General features: G+C 41.5%; 1 protein-coding gene across 1 annotated transcript; it reads right to left on the bottom strand.

Annotated features, from left to right (window-relative positions):
- Positions 1–1,758: 1,758 nt before the first annotated feature.
- LOC119823244 (lipase member M) lies at positions 1,759–18,758 on the bottom strand. Its single transcript, XM_038343141.1, has 9 exons — positions 18,612–18,758; positions 14,138–14,255; positions 10,879–11,077; positions 9,935–10,044; positions 7,350–7,486; positions 7,069–7,215; positions 5,234–5,305; positions 3,911–3,982; positions 1,759–2,025 (listed from the first exon to the last, which is right to left on the bottom strand). Exons 1-9 carry the CDS (start codon positions 18,756–18,758, stop codon positions 1,759–1,761), a joined length of 1,269 nt encoding a protein of 422 aa, XP_038199069.1.
- Between the last annotated feature and the right edge of the window lie 2,074 nt (positions 18,759–20,832).

The raw sequence follows: 20,832 nt of genomic DNA, 5'->3' as shown, positions 1-20,832 counted from the left end.
TGGGCTTGATCCCCAACACCAAAAATAAAGAACCTTCTTGTGAACGCAATTTAGTTGCTATTTATTTATATATTTCCCTTTTTTGTGGCATTAGAAATTCAACTTAAGGCCTCACTCACACCAGTGTGTCATCTGTCACTAAGCAATACCCTCAGCCCCAGGTTTGTTTGGTTTTATTGACAAAATTTAAAATGCCATGACTTATTCGTTTAAAGGTCTTATTTTTTCATAGAAACAGAAGTACTTGGGTTATATTTCTAAGTGAGTGATTAGGGTACCAAACTGTCCTTCTCTTGTGAATGATACTGAATGTAAATAAATCTACTCATTAGTGAATTTTGAAAATCCAGATGATCTGGGCATAGCTGTAGATATGGACTAAGGCACACTTCACACTGCAGCCAAAACAGCTAATAATGAAAAATTAACTATCCTTGAATGCAAAAAGGATCAATAAAAACCCAATCTGGAAGTGTTTAGGGACCTATGTATAGACCCTGAGGGGACATGTAAGGTTCTGAGGTCTAAGGGACTTACGTCAGATTCATCAGCACTAGACTAAGTTACCGAGTAATCTGGGGAGCCAGATGAGCTTCACCATCTAATGCATATTCAGCAGATACCCATTTAGTCCCAACCTGCTGGGTACCTGCAGCAGGCACAGTAGAGCTTTGACTTGTCTTCAGAGTAGACTGCCAAATGATATTTGTAATTTACGACTTGCCGTCCTTGAAATTTTGTGAAAATTAAAGCGTTTTCTAAGGACTTAAAACCAGATTCATGAATGAGTTGGGAGATTATCTATGAGTGATTCTGTTTTGATTAAAAAATTAAAATATACAGCAATTTATTTCATTCTCCTCATGACATTATAAATGTTTCTTCTTAGCTTTCATTTGGACCAGCTGGTCTTCTAATAGCAGCCGAAAATCTCAGTACTAACACACAGATATGCTATACGAGATACATAATTTTTATTGAAAAACTCATAAATATCCTACAAAATAATTTTTGCGATTCAGTTTAACTCTATTCTAAGGTTGTGTAGCTTAGAATCCACCTATACCATAATTTCATTTTTCTGTTGTTGTCCAAATAGCTCGGCTTCCTGAAGCACTACCCTGTCTTTCTGGCAGTAATATGGCAATGCCCAGTCAACAGTCCAAAGATTTACAATTTTAATCTGTGTACCACTTCTTTTTTTTTTTTTTTTTTTTTTTTTAACCACACCAAAATTTAACTTACAGAAACAAAAAGTAGTTTGGAAAGGGCAAATGATATAATGAATGTCTAGAAACTTTCTGTCGGTCAAGTAACAACTACCCTGCAAGATGGCAGAAGATCCTGAGCACCGGAAACCTATGTTCACCAACTTAGCTTGATCAACAGAAAAAGAAGGGCAAGCATCCGCTTTTGCATCCAACAAAGAAGCCTGAAGCTTTGTTTGGACAGGCAGGTCTTCTGGCATCCCCGCATCTCTTCCTTCTGTGTAACTGATACAGCGCATTTCCAAGCCTGGAAATTCCTTCAAAAAAATCCTTCTCCTGTAACCCCACCCATAACCAAGTAGAGATAGAGGGAGAAAGAAGGCGGAGTCAAGAGAGAGCCTGCTGACAAAGAAGAGGCCCCTAAGAAACTTCCCAGAGTCAACTGGTGTTGCGCTATCACGCTACCACGGGTGACTGCAGAAAGGATTCCAGAGCACTTCAGGATACACGTTATGTGACGCTGTTGCAAGGCTTGCCAACAGCAGGAGCTTCACAACGTGACCTTGCAGGTTCCCTGGGAAACGCTGGGTTCCCACTTCATCAGATGTATGATTTCATTGTACACACGGTGAGGGGCATCCAGCCCCCAGATGAAGTCCACGTGAGCCCATTCAGGGATGTTCTTGTGGTAGATGAGGTTGGTCACTTCAGAAAGCAGTGTTTGCACGTCATCTGGGTTTGAAAGCCAGTCCTGACCGCCAGTCCACATTGCTGTGGGGACTGTCATATCACGGACTTTGTACCTTATGGGAGTGGGCTAGAGAAAAGAGAGTAGTTTGAGCTCCACATAATATTTTTAACATCCAAATTTACAGCTTCTATTTCAAGTAAACAGAATGCACATGTCCTGGCTTGTGATGAAAAGTATGTACGGGAGTTAGAGTCACGTAGAACTCTGCTAAGAGCTTCTGTCCCTGGTCCAATTTTAAGGAAAACTTTCTTAACATGATTCAACTTTAGTGTCTTTATTGTGAAATAGAAATAATAGCTCTAAAACCTTACTAGATCCTGTGAGAAGGCATGCAAATTTGTTGTGTGAGTGTGGTGTGCTTGCGCCCATCCCCATGCCTCTGTGTGTGTCAACACTCAGAAATTTCCATAGAACCAGAGAGGGTGGCTTCTTAGCACAAAAGCAACCACAAGCCACAGTTTCAATCCTAGATAGCTCCTTTGTCTTCCTGGCTCCCTAAGAACTTCAGTGGCTGCCAAGCAGAAGGACACTCTCTGGTGTGAGTAATGCTCTTTCTCATCCTATGGGTGATAAGGTACCCATAATACCCCACCTAGCTCTAGCTGACACCATCTGTGGCATCTTCCCACACATTTGTTTTTCTTCCCTTCGCGGCCATCTTCTCACGCCTAGTCTGCATTTGTCATTGGCTCTAGAACTCAGCCTACCAAATCCTTATAAATGGAAAACATCTTAGAACTTGAATGCTTTCTCTAAAGACATGGTTTTTGAAGACAATCAAGGACGATCTCAAAAGAGGTAGTTGAAAAATGTGATTTAAGTTTGCTATCTAAGGGCAACCAAACAGGTCATCCAATTTCCCAACATTTTAAATCTGAGTGGATTACTGCACTGGATGTTAAGTATAATGTGAGACCCCCAAAGAAATAGTAGGCTGTGTATGAACAGTTTTTATATCTATATTCATGATAACCAGGGATCTTCAGTGAGACATTTCTACTCAAAAGAGCATACTCACTCAATTCTGATTCTCCACATTTCTAATTCATACTCCTGGTAATGTAATACCATTTGTGTGTTTCTTTTGTATTTTAGATGAAAATTATATCCATTGAAAGTATGATCAGAAAGCACATGTGTGTGTGCACATGTGTATATGTTGTATCTATCTGTGTATATGAAGCACTGTGTGCGTGGATGGAGGCCAGAGGAGCATGGGGCAGCTTGTCTACCACAGCTTGTCTTGTCTCCTTGAGACAGGGCTCTTACTGAACCTGGCGTACACTATTTTCTTGGCTAAACTGACTGGTCAGTAAGTACCAGGAATCCTCTTATCTCCCACATCCAATCTCCATCACTGAGATTATAAAGAGGCTTGGTCATCCCTGGCTTTTAATGTAAGTACTGAAAGAACTCAGATTGTACAGTTTACACAGCAAGTACTCTTACCTGAGGAATATCTCCCCAAAGGATTGCGTGTAGAATGGTTTCTATTGGAATCATGGCAGCCTACCCACAATCCCACGGGCTTGAGGTACAGAGCCATGACAAACAGAGATCTCCATCTACTGCCTCAGGCTCTCCTTGCTGTTTCACATTACACCATCATAGCATCTCTATGTGCATGTTTGTTTTGTTCCTAAAAGGACCCCTTTACTATGCACTCATCCCTGCCTAACTCGACCCCATCCTGCTCCCAAGAAGCCATGGTGCCTTGCTCCTGGGACAGGCTCAGTGAAACAGGCCTCCCACTCCTTGCAGAAATGAAGAGGCTTCTGGGTAAGCTGTGCACTTTTCCATTTTCAGATGCAGTTAAACGTGAACTATCATCTCTCCTCCTTGAATTTCTGTGTTTTATTCCTATCTTTGGAATAACATGCCACTGTAACTCCCTTCTCACACGTTTCTGAAGGGTGATGTATTTTTAGCAGGTGATATTTGACAGTCTTACTTGGTTGCATTTCTCCAGATTTTTGGTCTCGCTTCCCCAGTCAAAGGCACGGAGTTCACCAGAATTCACTGCCTAGAGAGAGAGAGAGAGAGAGAGAGAGAGAGAGAGAGAGAGAGAGAGAGAGAGACAGACAGAGAGAGAGAGAGACAGAGAGACACAGAGAGAGACACACACAGACACGAGACACACACACACACACACACAGAGAGAGAGAGAGAGAGAGAGAGAGAGAGAGAGAGAGAGAGAGAGAGAGAGGGCATTAAAAGGGAGAGATAGCGTATTTGAATGCTCACTCCATCCCATCTTTGGTTGTGAGAAAAGCAGAGAACAAAGCTCTTTGGGCTATTCTCTCACTCCACTCTGGCAGTCCTTTTAGAAGAGTGCAAGGCAAAACTCTGGCTCTTTTAGAGAGAAATACGGCATGCAGCAGAGCTTTGCCATTACATTTATTGCAGGAAGTGACTCTCTGGTGTATCAGTGTGGATGGGTGTGTGGTACAGTTCCAGATGCAATGGTAGGACTGCACACTGTACCTGTGCAATAGTATGCTGATGGGAGACAGTGCCCAGAGCTTTTCTATGAACCTCCTCCTTCTTCTCCTTCCTTCCTTCCTTCTTCCTTCCTTCCTTCCTTCCTTCCTTCCTTCCTCCCTTCCTTCCTTCCTTCCTTCCTTCCTTCCTCCCTTTCCTCCTTCCTCCCTTTCCTCCTTCCTCCTTTTCCTCCTTCCTCCCTCCTTTCCTTCTCCCTCCCTCCTTCCTCCCTCCTTCCTCTCTCCTTTCCTCCCTCCTTCCTCCCTCCTCCCTCCCTCCTTCCTCCCTCCTTCCTCCCTCCCTCCCTTCCTCTCTTTTTTCTACTTTAACTCTACTCTCCATCTCTTTCTTTTTCCACATGTGCGTGTGTGTGCGTGTGCACACCCACACCCACACACCTCTACCTTTCTCTCCTGAGACTATAATGCTTGCTACACCAAGAATTCCTGTGAAAATTTCTTTCTTCAGTTTGGCCAACCCTAACGTTTTTGTTCTGGCTTGACTGTGCTGCTCAGAAAGCCGAAAAGGTCAATTAAAAACCGAACTTTTGCAGCTCTGACTCTAGACAGAGAAGGGTCTCAGTTGAATCGTGCTGCTCTCAAGATACAGCAAAGACAGGCTTAAGCCACTTTCTGCCCTTGCCTCCTATCACGGGAAATTTCAAATCAGTTCACATTTTAATATCAGTGACCAGATTCTAACTCAGGATAAACAGGAACCTTCTGGATATATGATTATCCCAGACAAAATGTTCAAGAATCCTTCCCCAGGGCTCCAAGCTGGGCACTCTTACCTGGCTCCAGTGAAGAATATTCTGCACAGATGTCCCAGCAGGCGAATGGGCCACATAGACATTTGCTCGGCTCTGTAACAAAGCATAATGACTTAAAGACCAGATGTCAGGCTTGTCAAGAACAAACCTCCATGGTGTCAGGCTAAGGAATGGGAGCGCCATTGAATCAGCAGCCATAATCTCCTGAACAGAAAAATACAAGCATGTACAGCAACTGCCACTGCCTTCTGGTAAAACCGTGTTGTTCATTGGAGAATGGGTTCTCATTAAAAAGACCTTACAAGTTTCAGCCCTAAAACCACAAAAATAGATTAAACACTAATGAATAAGTAATTTTACTAGAGAAATTTAGAATAAGGACTGGAGTACTGGACCTAGCTCTATTATTCAATTTTGCAGTGGATCTGGCAAGTTAGTTAAACCCCAAATTCAGTACACTAGCCCAGACAGTGGAGACATTAATAATACTTGTTTCTTGGGTGATGTGGGAGTGCACTCCATGTGTTGCTTGTATTGGTTAATGAATAAAGAAACTGCCTTGGCCTAATAGGGCAGAACTTAGGTAGGTGGAAAAGACAGAACTGAATTCTGGGAGGAAGAAAGCCGAGAAGGAGAGACACCATGGAGCTGCCAGAATCAGACATGCCGAATCTTTCCTGATAAGCCACTGCCATGTGGCAATACATAGATTAATAAAAATAGACTAAATCAAGGTGTAAGAGTTAACCAATAAGATGTTAGAGCTAATAGGCCAAGCAGTGATTCAACACAGTTTCTGTATGGTTATTTTGGGGCTAAGCTAGCTGGGCAGCCGGAACAAACAAGCAGGCCCTCCTGCAACACAGATTTATTGTCAGGAACAATTTAAACTGGCACAGTACAGATGCCTATTAAATGGTGCTTATACCTTAATTCTTTGTTTTCTTTCTTTAAAAATACAATTTCTTAGGAATGAAGGACATTAATCCAGTCACCAAGAATGCTACAGGCAGGGCAATCCTCCATCAGCTCTCACGGGTATCTCCTTCCTGAATATCCATGCTATGGCCAAAGTGTTCCTCACTATCATCTCTGTATGATTAGTCCACCATTGCAAATCCTAGAGCAGAGCAGTGGTTCTCAGCCTTCCTAATGCTGACACCCTTTAATACAGTTCCTCATGCTGTGGTGGTCCACAGCCATAAAATTATTTTGTTGCTACTTCATAGCTATCATTTTGCTATTGTTATGAATCATTATGTAAATATCAGAATATCTGATATGTGACCTCTGTGGGGATTGTGACCCAAGGGCTGAGAATTGCTGTCCTAGAGACTCAATTTCAGTTTGTTTTGAAATTACTTCATAGCCCCACATTTTATCTGCCAAGTCTATTTTCCTTTCTTCTCTAGGAATTATCTCAAGAGTCACATCATCTTCAACTCATACATGTTAGAGAACTCACCGGGTGATGCCACCAGAAGCTATACCTAAGCCAAGCTGAAGTTCCCATTTCTGTCATGGAAATGCAAATCAAAAGTCCTCACGTGGAGGGCAGAGATGAATAATGTCTGGTTGATTGACTTCCGGCTTCCTGGCGACTTTTCTCCAAGTATTTATTTCCTCTAGGTTTTCAACCTTTGCCTGTGATCTGTCAAGTTCGGGTCTGGCAATGCTTTCATGATAACCTTGCATTATCTCCTCCTGAAGCTTGCCCAACGCTTCCTTACAATTAGGAAATCGCAAATTACATGCTGCACACACCATGTCTCCAGCCCTTGGCTGGCGTTAGCTCATCTTTAAGGACTGAGACTAAGAACTCCCAGCTTGGCTTAGGAAATGGAGCTCTTACTCACCATGTTCATATTGTTCGTGTTGAATCCCCCCAGAAGTAATATGATGTTGCTGCATATTTGGTCAAGAATCATCTGGCCACAAAGGTAGATAAAGAGCTGTCTGAAAAATCTAGTCTGGTACAGAAATTCTTGTCTGCCAAATAATCCCTGTAAAGATAAGAGATGAGATAATGTTCATGACAACATACACAGGAACAAAAACGGGTTCCATTTAGAGTATGCATTTTAAGAAACTGGGCTGAAAGACTTCCCTGCAGACAGACATCTGGGCTGTCACATACCTTGATCATCATATCTGGAAGCAGCAGAAATTTGGTTCCAGGACTTTTTGCATATTTAACAGTGGCTATAGGTGCTAAGGCAAAATACATTTTGATTTTATGAGCTAGCTCTGGCATCGTGGAAAATGCAATAAAGCCTGGAAGAGAGAACAATCACTGTGGGCATGGAATGTCCAAGAACTCAGAAAATGTACATATTGCTTTTGTCAAAATCCTCTAATAATTATGTGTGACCATGTCTTAATCTTCCTCTGTTGCACTTGAAGGATTCAGGGATGTAATGTGTGTATGGGGTACAGGGGGGCTCAATGCAAAAACTCGTGTTTCATATGACACCTTTCATATTTGTTTTTAGGTAGTATGTTCTCAATGAGTTAAATTGTTCAGTGTGTTCACCCAGAGTAGAAAGAACATTTTTCCCAAAATACTCGTATTTATCGAAGACCTCTGCTGAATCTATGGAAGAGAAAAGTTGTCCCATGAATCCAGAAAATCATGTATATATGCACATTTGAAATAGTGTATGTATGCGCATTCTTTATGTAGGCTGATGTTTCCAGGTTGATGGATGGAATAGGAAAAAGTTGACTCGTGACCTCTGTTCAGTTCCCAGAAACTGAATGGGTCTGGGAGAAGACAGAATCATTCTGTATAGTCCTTCCTCTGCACCTGATTGGTTTGCTAACTGTAACAAAAGCAAGGACAAGAGAGACTTGCTACCCCCTCTCGCTCTCTCAGCTGTGCTCTGGGTACAAATGGCCTATCCTGAAGGGATTTATTTTTGACCAGATTAGACCTCCCCTCAAATGTTAAGATCTGAGAACCCTAAATGACCTCTCCAGGAAAACTTCTCAACATGCAAAGCAAGTTCGAGGTTTTAATTTTGACAGCCCCATGGTTTACCATTAGACTAAAGAATGCTTTCTTGCTCGTTCCTCTCAAAACAGCATCTAGTCTTGCCATCTGCACCTCTGCCTTCGTAGAGTGAGGACAGAATTTCACTTGGTAGAGTGAAATTCCTAAACATAAGGAATTTCAGAAAAAAAGTAAATGACCTTTGTACTCATCGGGAAACATTGTGGCCAGTGAAAAGCCAAGTTTGCTGACACCGTTTATGATCAATGAGAACTTTGGCAGAAAGGGACCACCTGGAGAGTCAATACCCACAACCGGAGTGACCGCATGGTCTACTGGCACCATAGTATATTGCTGAGTTACGATAACAGCAAGTATCCTACGAGTTAAGCTCGTGCTAAGTGAGGTCTATGAGCCTGAATTCATAACGCTTTAGTAGGATAGCAGGCTTCAAAGGAATCCATGTCGGTTCCTTGGCAGATTGGATTTAGTGATCCTCAGTGGTTGTGAAGATGGAAGGAAGACTCTAGTAGGAGCTGAGGAATGTGTGTGTGTGTGTGCGCGTGTACTTCCCATTCAATGTGCTGTCCTCACGACATGTTAGTTATTTGACATGCATAAGTGCAGATATTGGCTTAGTGGCTCACAGTTAAGTCCTAGTTCTGTCATTATGTCACAATTCATTCACCTAGAAAATGGGGTTATGAATTTTTCCCAAATATTCTTGTTCAGAGATGAAGCAAAATGATGCATTTCTAATGACAAGCAGTTAGTGAATATTCTTATAAGGCAATTATCATTATTACAAAAGGATAAAACATTACAAAGATGGTATTGAACACCCACTTAGCTTCATCTTTCTAAAGATTATAACCCTGTCTTGGTAGTTAGACACAGCTTCCTTGATTAAAAAAAATGTTTTTCCCTAGAAAACTGTAATTCTGCTCTGAACCCAGATTTAGCATTAAAAAAAAAAAAAAAAAAACCAAAAAGAGACATGATGAGCCCCAGGTTAGAAACCCTCCTTTTGTTACACAGCTCTTCCTCCTGGTGCAAGCCTAATAGTGTTTTCTCATTGGTTTGGGTCTGATGAGACCAGAACGGTCACCATCCCCATTTCCCCAGGTAAATGATCTTGTTCTGAGGGACTGTCAGGTACGTCTCTCACAAAATCACCCAAAGTATGATATACTAACAGGAAGAGAGAAACTTGAGGTAATACCACTAGTTCTGTTTGTCCCTTGATGAGAGATAGCATGTTGTATCTTTGCTACTGTTCACTGTGAGGCCCACTTTGAACTCAAGACTTCATGCACTGAACACATTCATTGAGTGTATATCAGGACTACACACTTCCATTACAACTGTGTTGTAGACAAAACACTGGCCTTCGCAGAGCTACTGTACATTATTGTATTAAGTAGTCCAATCAGAATACCCTTAAGAGAGAACTCTTATCTCCATTTTGCAGATGATGAAATTGAGACCAGCATGATTAAAGGATTTGCTTTGGGATATCATCTAAAGCGTGGCAGAGACGGCATTTGCATCCATACGACTGCTCCTTCTGCCATATCTCAGGCCTCCTTCAGTTCAGCCTCTGTTCCCTGAAGCTTTTAGAGCCACTGAAGAGGAGAAGGCCAGGCGAGGGGAGGAACTGACTGAGCTCAGCCACAGTTGTGGTCACAGGCTCACAATTCTGCAGATACAAACCTTTCCTGGGAACCTACCCATGGTGGTGCCTTGTGAATAGCCAACATAATAGATCTTTTTCTGGCCTGTTTTCTGTAAGATAAAGTTTATCACAGCAGGAAGGTCAAACCTAGCCATTTCATCATAACTACAAGAGGGAAAAAGCAAAGTTAGACAACAATTATAATACAAACAGAGCACAGTCAAAATCACGCACTTCCCATGCCCAGATTCTGCCAACAAAGCCCCTAGTGTCAGCTCTGCTAGCTTCTTACTGTGCTCCTCATAACCCTCAAAATGGACTTGTTCCAAACCTGTGGTGACACCGTGAGGCCACAGACTGATAGAAATGTCATTCTCTCTAGATGCTGTAATAGAGTGATGATTATTAAATCATTTTGGACACACAAGCCACCTCCTAATGTGAGAAGTGTTCTACCCCGTGAGCAGAACCACACAGCGGCATGCAGATTTCTTTGTAGGCTAGATACTGGAAGTGGAGCAGAACTCTTGTCTGATGAAGTAGATAAGAACGGGTTGAATATCAGTGGTAAGTGAGGACCTTAGGAACTTGAGTGAAGTTATGAGAGACACTAGTTAAGTTGGTGGCATACAAAGATTAATACATCCCCATTTAACGACACTTGGTCTCCTTTCCTGGGGGTATCAGCTATGTTGTCACATATGAGGGAGTTAATCCTAGATACTCACTCACACAAAAATGAACTTACAATTTTCTCACTCCAGTCTCAACCACCCAACACCAGCCACTGTTCTCACCCCAGACCTTGGGAAACCCATTTTTCTCCATTCTTACCCAAAGCATCACAAGATAGTTAAAAGAGAAAATCCCAGGGAAATATCAAGTTGGGATTTTGGTGATACAACTAAGCGAGCTATCCAAATGCTACAAGTCATGATTCTTTACCCAGTTCTTCCAGGCACATCTAAGGCCACCTCCATCCTCAAAGTTTTCTTGTACCTGAAAGCCCAGAACTCATCTTGGTCTATAGAGAGTGTCTTGTGTTTCCGAGACCAGGTGTTCCCTCTGCTGTTTCCCATCCACACATCAAAGCCAGCATCCGCCAGAATGAAACCGAGGCTGTTGTTGGGCAGGTTGGAAATCCAGTTGCTAGCATCCCCAAGAAGGCCGTGCTGCAATAGCACCACTGGCCTGGATCCTGCAGACAGGAGAAAATTCCAACTGGGGTGAAATGTTCTCTGTTCTTCTTGCTTTCTCTACAAACAAGGACTTGCATGCCAGAAATCTGTGTGCAAATCTTTCTTTTGCCGCTTACTAGTTGGATTATCTTTTGACTTGTTAAAGCTTTTTTTGTGTTTTAATTTCTTTACCACCAGAAAATAGTTTTTTTTATATGAATAAACAAGATACATCACAGGCAGCACACTGCCTATCAAAGGAACTTTAAGTACAGCACTGTTAGTATTAGGTCCTCAGAAAATATCTGGGCTGTTTCAGAAGAGGCTATTTTATAATGACGAACAGACACGTGTACATATATAACATGGTCTAAGGGTACTACATGTAAAAATGACCCTCACTTCAGAAAAAATGTGCCTCTCGGAATAAAGATATAAGCTGGGTGTAGTGGCATACACATGCAATACCAGGACTGAGGAGGCTAATTCAAGTGGATCATGATTTTGAGATCAGTCAGGATGACATAGCAAGACACTGTAAAAACCTAAATAAATAATCGTTATCAATTACAGCCATTAGGAAGTAAAGGGAACTGTACAAATATCAGCCACAAGGGGGCTGTATTGCACATCAATTGGGCAAAAAGACTTCAATGCTTGACCCTCAGAGGGGCACCGCATGTTCTCTTCCATACTGAGCAGTCAATATAGTCACTTGACTGGAAGAACCAAGCCTGTAGGATTTGTGGAACTTAGTGAAAAGTCTGTTCCTTGGGTATTTCTTTTATTTGCACATTTCGTTCCCTCATCTCACAAATAAACTTCTCAGCACCTAGTCTAGTCTCAGCATCGTGTTAGCTGTTGCACAGGCCTTGAATGAAATAGAGGTTGCTGCTTTCATTGAGTTTCCACTCTGGTAGAGGAGAAAATAACCTGTTAAGAAAGTAGCTACCGTATGGAATGTCTTCCGGCATAATAAGGGAAAGTACGAGGGAGAGGGGCCAGATGTTAACAGCTGGTATGAGGCTGCACTCTGACTAGGGTGGTGAGGGAACAAGAAGGGTCTTGGAAAGCAGCAAAGAAAGAATTGTAAGTTCAAAGGCAGTGGGGTGGCGCCCAAGTAGAGCCCCATCAGGTTCAACATGTGGTAAACAGGCTGTCATTTTCAAAAGGCTATCCCAGTACAAATTGGGATAAACAGAATTCAGAACTTTCACATCGAAGACCAATAATGATTGCCCAGTATTTGTTAAGAACGTGTTGGTTGTTTTCCTTTTTCTCTTTTGGCTTTTTTGGGGACCTGTCACCCAGCTTCCAGATAAATCGAACATGGAGTCTTACTATTACTTATAATGTCTGGCCTTAGCTTGAATTGTTTCTAGCGAGCTTTTCTTGACTTAAATTATCCCCTCTAGCTTTTGCCTCTGGACTTTTATCTTTCTCTTACTTCCATATGTCTTACTTTCACTTTTATTCCATGGTTGGCTGTGTAACTGGGTGGCTGTTCCCTAGTGTCTTCCTTTCCTTGTTCTTGCTCCTTCCTCTTTTCTCTCTTTTTCTCTTTTCATTTATTCCTCCTCCTGGCATCCCACCTATCCCTCTCCTGCCTAGCTATTGGCTGTTCAGCTCTTTTTTTAGACCAATCAGGTGTTTTAGACAGGTACAGTAACAGAGTTAAACAAATACAGCATAAAAGAATACAATTGCATCCCTAAAACAAACAGCATAAACAAATGTAACACATCCTAAAATAATATTTCACAACAATCATGGGCTGCACTCTAATGAACATCTTGTTTTAATTGCCATATACTAGCAGGTATTAGCATGAAGTTTCTGGTGTGGTGTGTGGCAGAGTTAAAATGAAAATGATGTGAGACCAAAAAAATGAAGCACTTGGTATTATAGCAGGCAGATAGAGGACCAGAGAAGGTATATTTTAGCACCCATGACAAGCAATGTAGTTGCTGTTCAGAAAATAAAAGGCCCGGAGATCAGTGGGGACCAGTACACACATACTTTGTTGATGAGGATGAAAGTTTAAAAACAGCATCAACTGAGAATCTCATAGAAAAACAAAACCAAGCAACTGGCAAACACATGCTGAAAATTAAATAGGTGTGCCTAGATCCTGGTTCGTCCTCCCTAGTGGAGAAGGCGGCAACCTCATAAATATCTGGAAATACTCTTTGGGTGAGGAACATATTGCACAGTGTAGAGCTTCTGACACGATTGGAGCTTCCATTCTTCATAAACAGAGGTTGATATGGTCTTTTCAAGGGATCATCAGGGAATGTTCTAGAATTTCTATGTAGGAAGGATTTGGAAATAGATTGTCAGAAGATGTTTTTAAGTTTTAAAAATCCATTAAAATTGATTTTTCTTGAAGACTTTGTTCTGCTTGTGGGTTTTACTTTGTATCTATCTATCTATCTATCTATCTATCTATCTATCTATCTATCAATCATCTATCTATCTATCTATCTATCTATCTATCTATCTCTTATCTATCTATCATCTATCTATCTATCTATCTATCATCTATCTATCTATCTATCTATCTATCTATCTATCTATCTATCATCTATCTATCATCTATCTATCTATCTATCTATCTATCTATCTATCACCTATCTATCTATCTATCTATCATCTATCTATCTATCTATCTATCTATCATCTATCTATCTATCTATCTATCATCTCTATCTATCTATCTATCTATCTATCTATCTATCTATCTATCATCTATCTATCTATCTATCTATCTATCTATCTATCTATCTATCTATCATCTATCTATCTATCGTGGTGTGACTGAACCCAGGGCCCCACAAATGCTTGTCATGTGTTCTACCCCTAATCTCCCTCTCCAGATCAAAGGTAATTTTGAAAAGAAAACAAGTCTGAGATAGTTGAATATGGGTATGGATGAAATGTAATATGATATGGGGGAACTGACATCAACTTTCAGCCTAACCAAGAGACCTCAGACTGACTGTCCTAAGAACCAAACTTAATTCTACATATCAAGAAAGTCTGGGCTGCAAGAAGATTATCCTACTGGGGTGATACCATACCTTCCTTTTTGAATTGTGTCAGTCCTTGAGGGATTCTGTTTACAGATAGGATATACCCGTCTTCAGTTGCGACTTCATACTCCTCACTGGGATAACCCTTATGTTTGATGATTTCACTCTACGGGAAACAAACAAAAACCGTACAGTTGATTTAGTGTTCAGCTTTACGTGCTCACTATCCCAAGGTCTCAAGAGTAAGAGTAGCTTCTCTGGTGTTGCAAGGTCCTTATCGGTGGCTTTTTTTTTATGTTTTTCAGTAGTAGTGATCAAACCCAGGGCCTCACACACGAGGCAAGTTCTCTACCACTGAACTGTACCCCATCTCTCTCACTTCTTTGCTGTTCATGTGGAGACTGGACAGATCATGGCTTTTAGTAGTCAAGGGCAACTCTGTCAATCTCCCCTGGTACTTTCTAGAAAGGCAGAGCATGGCTATAGAATCTACTGTATTAGGAGCTCTGAAGGTACATCCCAGTAATCTGTTTCCAAAAGGTCCTCACAGAGTTCTGATGTTTGAAAAACACTGAACCAGAACGTGGATTCCAAAGCCTGAATGTATCCCAGAATCATTCAGGGCCACTGAACATAGGAAATCTTAGGCTCAGGACAGGTTAGAAATCAGGCCGTTGTTCTGCAATGCACGTCTGTTCTGGGGGGTGTCTGGGGGACATTCCTGAGCCCCACAGTCTTTCAGACTCTTTCAGCTTTAAATTTACAGACATTAATTCTTAAGCTTTTAGACAGAAAACCTTCCTTGGATTTGGGGATAACTATAAATGTGTTATACATAGAATTTTTGGCATGCAATTTCAAGAATCTCAAACTCCTTCAAGCCTTCACTAGATTACTGGCATTGTTTTTTGCTTTCTAAAATTCTTCTCGCATACATTACATCCCAACTGCCATTTCTCTTCTTACACTCTTCCTAGTCCCTTTCCCTCAACTTTTTTTCTCCCCTAGATCCACTCCTTCTCCATTCCCTTCAGAAAAAGAGCAAACCTCCTAGAATGTCAAGGTAAACTTGGCCTAACAAGATACACTAGGCACTGATATATCTAACAAGCTTCAGATGCTGAAGAAGCTACTTGTTCTGGAGACCATCCTCCAAGAGTTGCTGGTGGGGTCAGCTTGGCGAGATAAGATACACACATGAAATGTTTGAGAGCTTCTGAGAAAGTTTATGTTATACAGGGGTGGGTGGTGTGTCAATGACTGAAGGATGTGAGGGAAGGAAGGCAGAAAGGGATTCTGACCAGGGAGAAACCCACGAACAAGACCAGCTAGGCAAAAGTTTGTGGAGGATAGAGAATTTGAGTTTGTCTGAGACTGAATAGGTACTACCTAAGAGAAACTAGGAGGTAGATTTTAGGGACATGGGCATTTTAGGAATAAAAGGATTATATGTTAGTAAACACTGTTAAGAGATGATCAACTGTATTTGACAGGAGAACTTACACAGGATAATATTAAAACACAAATTTGTCTACATAAAAATACACATCCACCAGAAGCAAAGGACAATGGCTCTGGGCTCTGATTGTTCTTCATGGACGGGCTCTGTGGGAGCCTTCTCAGCTTGGTCGATCACCTTCCTGGACCTGGGGGGAGGTGGGAGGACCTTGGTCTTAGCATAGAGTGGGGAACCCTGATGGCTCCTTGGCCTTGAGAGGGAGGGAGGGGAGGTATGGGTGGAGGGGAGGGGAGGGAAGGGGGAGAAGGAGGGGAGAGAAGGGGGAGAAGGAGGGGAGGGAGGGGGGAGGAGGAGGGAAGGAGATGGAAATTTTTAAATATATATAAAAAAAAAAAAAAAAAAGGAAAAAAAAAATACACATCCAACATATTCAAAGATGTCTTAATAATCACCTTTCCTTTTTGTTTTGTGGTAAGGTCTCTTTCTCTGTGTAACCCTGGATGTTCTTGCTATGCAGTCTAGGCTGGCCTTGAAATCACAGAGATCCATGTGCTTCTGCATTCTGAGTGCTGGGATTAAAACTACATACCACCATGCCTGAGTGCATAGCCATTTTTGAAGGTATATCTATCAATGTATATGTAAATATATATGTGTGTATATTAACATGCACACATATATGTATTTTGAATCAGAGACTCACTGTAGAGTTCAAGCTGGGCTTGAGATTGGACTTTTTCTGCCCTCTTAAGTGTAAATTAAAAATTCTAATCATATATAATATTTAACTTTCAACATAATCATCTATTTTAAAATTTTTTCTTGAAGGAAAAAAAATCAGTTGTATGAATTAAAACATTGTTTTAAGAACATTTACCCATTCTGTTTTTTTTGTATGTGTGTGTGTGTGTGTGTGTTGCTATATTGTGGGGTCAAGAGTTCCCTCTGCTTCCCCTAGAAGCTTGTGACTGCAGGTGTGTGCCACTATACCCAGCTACAAGAGTTTTTAATAGACATATTGCATGTGAATTATGCTTCAAAGCCTGTCTGCTCTCTGAGAATCCCACCTGGAAGAAACAGGCACACCACAAAGTAGAATGTAATACAGAAAATTGAATAATGTTCTTAGAGCTTTTTTTAAAACCTTGGGAAATTCTTCATGGTATATATTGCTATTAAACAAGTGTTGGGAAATGAAAAATATGATGTTCCTTAGTCTCCTCAGAAAATTCATAAATTTACAAGAAGATTACAGGACACAATAAAGCTGTTGGGGTTAGCTTGGTGTAGGAATGTGTTAACACATTAATTGTTATTGGCTCTGACGTTCTTAGGTTTTGTACAGGAGAATCATACTGCTCTTATAATAAAAATACTAAGATTTAAAAGTCAACTCACAATAAGCTACTCTTATCTTGAATATGGCTTGAGTATGGCTTGAATATGGCGTGCTTTCAGCCACTCCAGTTCCTCAACATGCCAACCTCTTCGCTAGCAACCCCCTTTCTCCTATTTATTCTTCTGGCTTCAGGCAACAAAACATTCCCCTAAAGTCTGGGTTAGTTTTCTCTATTTTAAGCTTTTCTCCATTGGATCTTAGTCTTGAGATGAGTAATTGAGAGTTAGCTGGATTGTCAGCTCAGTGAAGCCAGGGCATCTGATTTTCTGGGATTTCTCTATGGCCTCGGCGCATAGCCCAACTTCAGGCACTTGCAGTGGGGGAGCCCAGCTCTTTCCAGAGATCCTGACAGCCTGGAGCTGCTGGGCATGTGCAGTGGTTGGTCTAGGAAGGCAATCTTTGTCAAAGAGACTCCCCAGATGCGAGAGTACTTTGTGTGGGGCATTCAGGATTCCTGAAGATCAGCAGGAATGTACTGGGAGGGCAAACATCAGGTAACCAGCAGGATGGCTGAAAGAAGCCTGATACTTGTACTCTGTCGACTCAGAATGTCTCTACAGTCTGTAAGCTTTAGAAACTATAATAGCAGATGATGGCAATGAAGCCTGATAGTCCCGTGGGGATTCATTAAAACACAAAACAAGAACAACAAAAACCTTCTACTCCTTCGTTATAGGCTACACTAGAAGAAAAGAATGTTTGTATAGAAAGGGTTTTCAGTCCCCAAACATTACGTTTCTTCTCTTAATGGAGATATCAGGTGAGGCTGAGGAGCACCCAGCACAATCATCTCACTCACCTGGAAGTCGACTCTCCACCCTGTCTCATGGTAGGGTTTATTGCGTAGTGGTTATAATTACAGTCCTGTGTCTAGCTGAGCCTGCATTGAAATTGCAGGTCTACCAAGTAGCAGCGGTGGGGCTCGTTTAACTTGTTTAAATGCCTCTTTGATCTTAGTGCCTTGATTTGAACTGTACAGATAATCGTATCTCCAGGACAGAGCACTGAAAATGAAATTGTATCTCTAGCATTTTTATTTCAATGCAGTCTATGGAATAAATGATACTGTACAGTGATCATAAACCAACTAGGGGTTTGAGAGTACACACAAAAATTCTCCAGAAGACTTCTGAAGAGATGTGCTGTTCTCTGTGCATCATCCTCCCACATCTTCTCTAACACAAACAGGGACCTCTCGTTGTTATTTGACAGAGTTAGCATCCAGAGCAGGATGTGAGTAGAAGCTACTAGAAGCAGATGCTCTCACAGCAAGAGGTCGGGGGTGACACTTATCAAAAGGGACAAAGCAAGAAAGAAAACAAAGACAGAATGAAAATCATCAAGGGTCTAAGACAGGTCACACAGGTTTTGGTTTTTTCCTTGTTTATTGGGTGAATCTGAGAATTCAAGGAAAAATTAAGTTGTTCTTAAAGCCTGAAGAGATTAAGTCATTCACCCCAAATCACCGAATTTGATTGGGAAGCCTCAAGGCCTACTGCTAGCTAGTTTAGCTTTCTTCCGGTTCAGTGTGTTATTTTTCACCGTACTGTTCTAGCATAAAGCATCTCAACACATAAAAATACACAGCATGCAGCTACTACACAGATGCAAACGCTAACACATAGCCCCTTCATTTCCCCCAAACATGAAAAACCCCAACTTACAACATTCATGAATGCTTCCGGATCCACAGCTTTCGTTGGCATATGTCCCGAGTTCACATTTCTTTGGAGTAAATAAGCCACCAGGATCAGAAGCCATATCTCCACTCTGTGTGAAACAGTCCATGCTCTTGACAAGATTTCTGACATGGTCCAACATCTGCATTTGCTTTGTTCCTAAGGCTGTGACAACCGCATCTGGAATCAGGGGAAGAACCTGGAGGTTTAAAACATCTTTTGTGTGTTTTCCAGCGGCAAAAATCTGAAGCAGATAAAGCAGGTTTGGGAATAGGAACGAAACAACATGTGTAGGCTGCAAACATTGCTTAGAATGTCACAATCCCATCTGGCTCCTCCTGTTCCTCCCTCACTCATCTTGTAAATACCAATCCTTCCGCTTCTAGGTGTGTCCAACTTTCCTTGTTGCAACTGGGAGTTTCATGCATGTTCTGTATAGCCCATAAACACTTGTTGGCCATCGCCATGTAAGAAGGGCCACAGGACGCACCTCCCCCTTATGCTTAGTTCTTATCTTTGATGAATAGCAAGACATGGAGCCTGCAGAACACACTGCAAGTCTCTGTAGCTGCATATGCTGGCTTCAGTCATCACTGTCCTGTAACTGAAGATCAAATGCAGGACTAATTACTTTTATATGAAATGCCAGAAACTTTAAGAACATTTCTTATTTTTAGTGCTGGGTGGAAATATTAATTATAAGAAAACAGTCTATGTTTAGCTGTTTCTCTCAAGTTTAATACATATATACCAAATTTTAAATTTGGCTTGTAGTTACTCATTATTGTTGACAGTGATACCTAGTAATTAAATCACCTGAAGTAACCCAAATAATGAGTGGCCGCCTAGTTATTTTTATGAGCTATGTGTCCCAGTTCAGCAGACTGTGAGATAATATGAGAACAGCTTCTTGACCTGCTATTAATTGAGCATGCTAAGAAGGATGATTTATTAGTTTAAGTAAAGACTGTGCTTCAAGTTAATAAAAATACGCTAAGGTAACTTTTCTTCGTTTAACATCAAATCTTCAGCTTTAACAGCAGCCGCACCCATTTGTAGACTTTGGGAATGTAGTGGGGGAAGAAGCCTAAGCTAAAGCTGGAAAAACGACTCTGTGGACCGCGTCTGCCTGGATGACTCATCCTTCACCATTCTTACAGGCTGGGTAGGTGCAAGCCCTGGGTCTTTATCTGGGTTTGCCTGAGCATTCATCCACAGTAGTGTTGATTGCTACATGTTAGAGAGGAGGGATCTGACCCAATTGGAAAAAGCAAGAATGAAGGACTGTCGCCCCAACACTCCACAGCCTCTCCATGGAATGCACTGAGCAGGCTCTAAAGTTGTGCAAAATGATATCCCAGAAGAGAACTTCACCTCCCACGGCTGACATTATAGGTTTTCAAATGCTATATCGCCTAAATGGGGGTAGGAGGTGGCTTTCGTTTTTATTTCAGGATTAAATGATTGCATTATCAAGCTAGATTGTAGTGTCACCAGGAGTAAAACCTAGCTATTGGGACTGGAGAGATTCCTCAGTGATTAAGTGCACATACTGCTCTTGTAAGGACCTAAACTCAGTCCTCAGTACAGAGGTCCGGTGGCCTATAATTGCCTGCAGCTCCAGCTCCAGCTCCAGGGGATCTACCATATTTTCTTCCCAGTGGGCACCTGCACACCTTACCCAATGCTCATTATCTGTGTGTGAACACACTCACACATACGTGCGTGGGGATGCACATTATTAAACATAAAAAAACAGGAGCTAGCAAATATCATTTTGAATGAGGTAACCCAGACCCAGAAAGATAATTATCGCATGTACTCGTTCATAAGTGGTTTTGAAAGCAAAGAAAAGCAGTGCACAAATCACAATCCCAGAGAGCCTAAAAACCAATGAGGACCCTAAAAGAGACATACATAGATCTAATCCTCATGGGAAGTAGAGAAAGACAAGATCTCCTGAGTAAATTGGGAGCATGGGGACCTTGGGAGAAGGTTGAAGAGGAGGTGAGAGGCAGGGAGTAGAGCAGAGAAAAATGTAGAGCTCAATAAAAATCAATTAAAAAACATAAAAAATAAACCTTAAAAAGCTAGATATCTTAATCCACTGCTATGGTACTGTAGAAAGTCCCCCTCAGTGTTTCCTTCCACATAAAAGGACGGAGTCAGATAACACAGCCATGCTGTGTGAATTGCTTCTCATTAC

Source organism: Arvicola amphibius, chromosome 1 (genome assembly GCF_903992535.2).
Source record: "Arvicola amphibius chromosome 1, mArvAmp1.2, whole genome shotgun sequence".
NCBI lineage: Eukaryota > Metazoa > Chordata > Mammalia > Rodentia > Cricetidae > Arvicola > Arvicola amphibius.
This window is presented reverse-complemented; position numbering and strand designations above follow the sequence as displayed.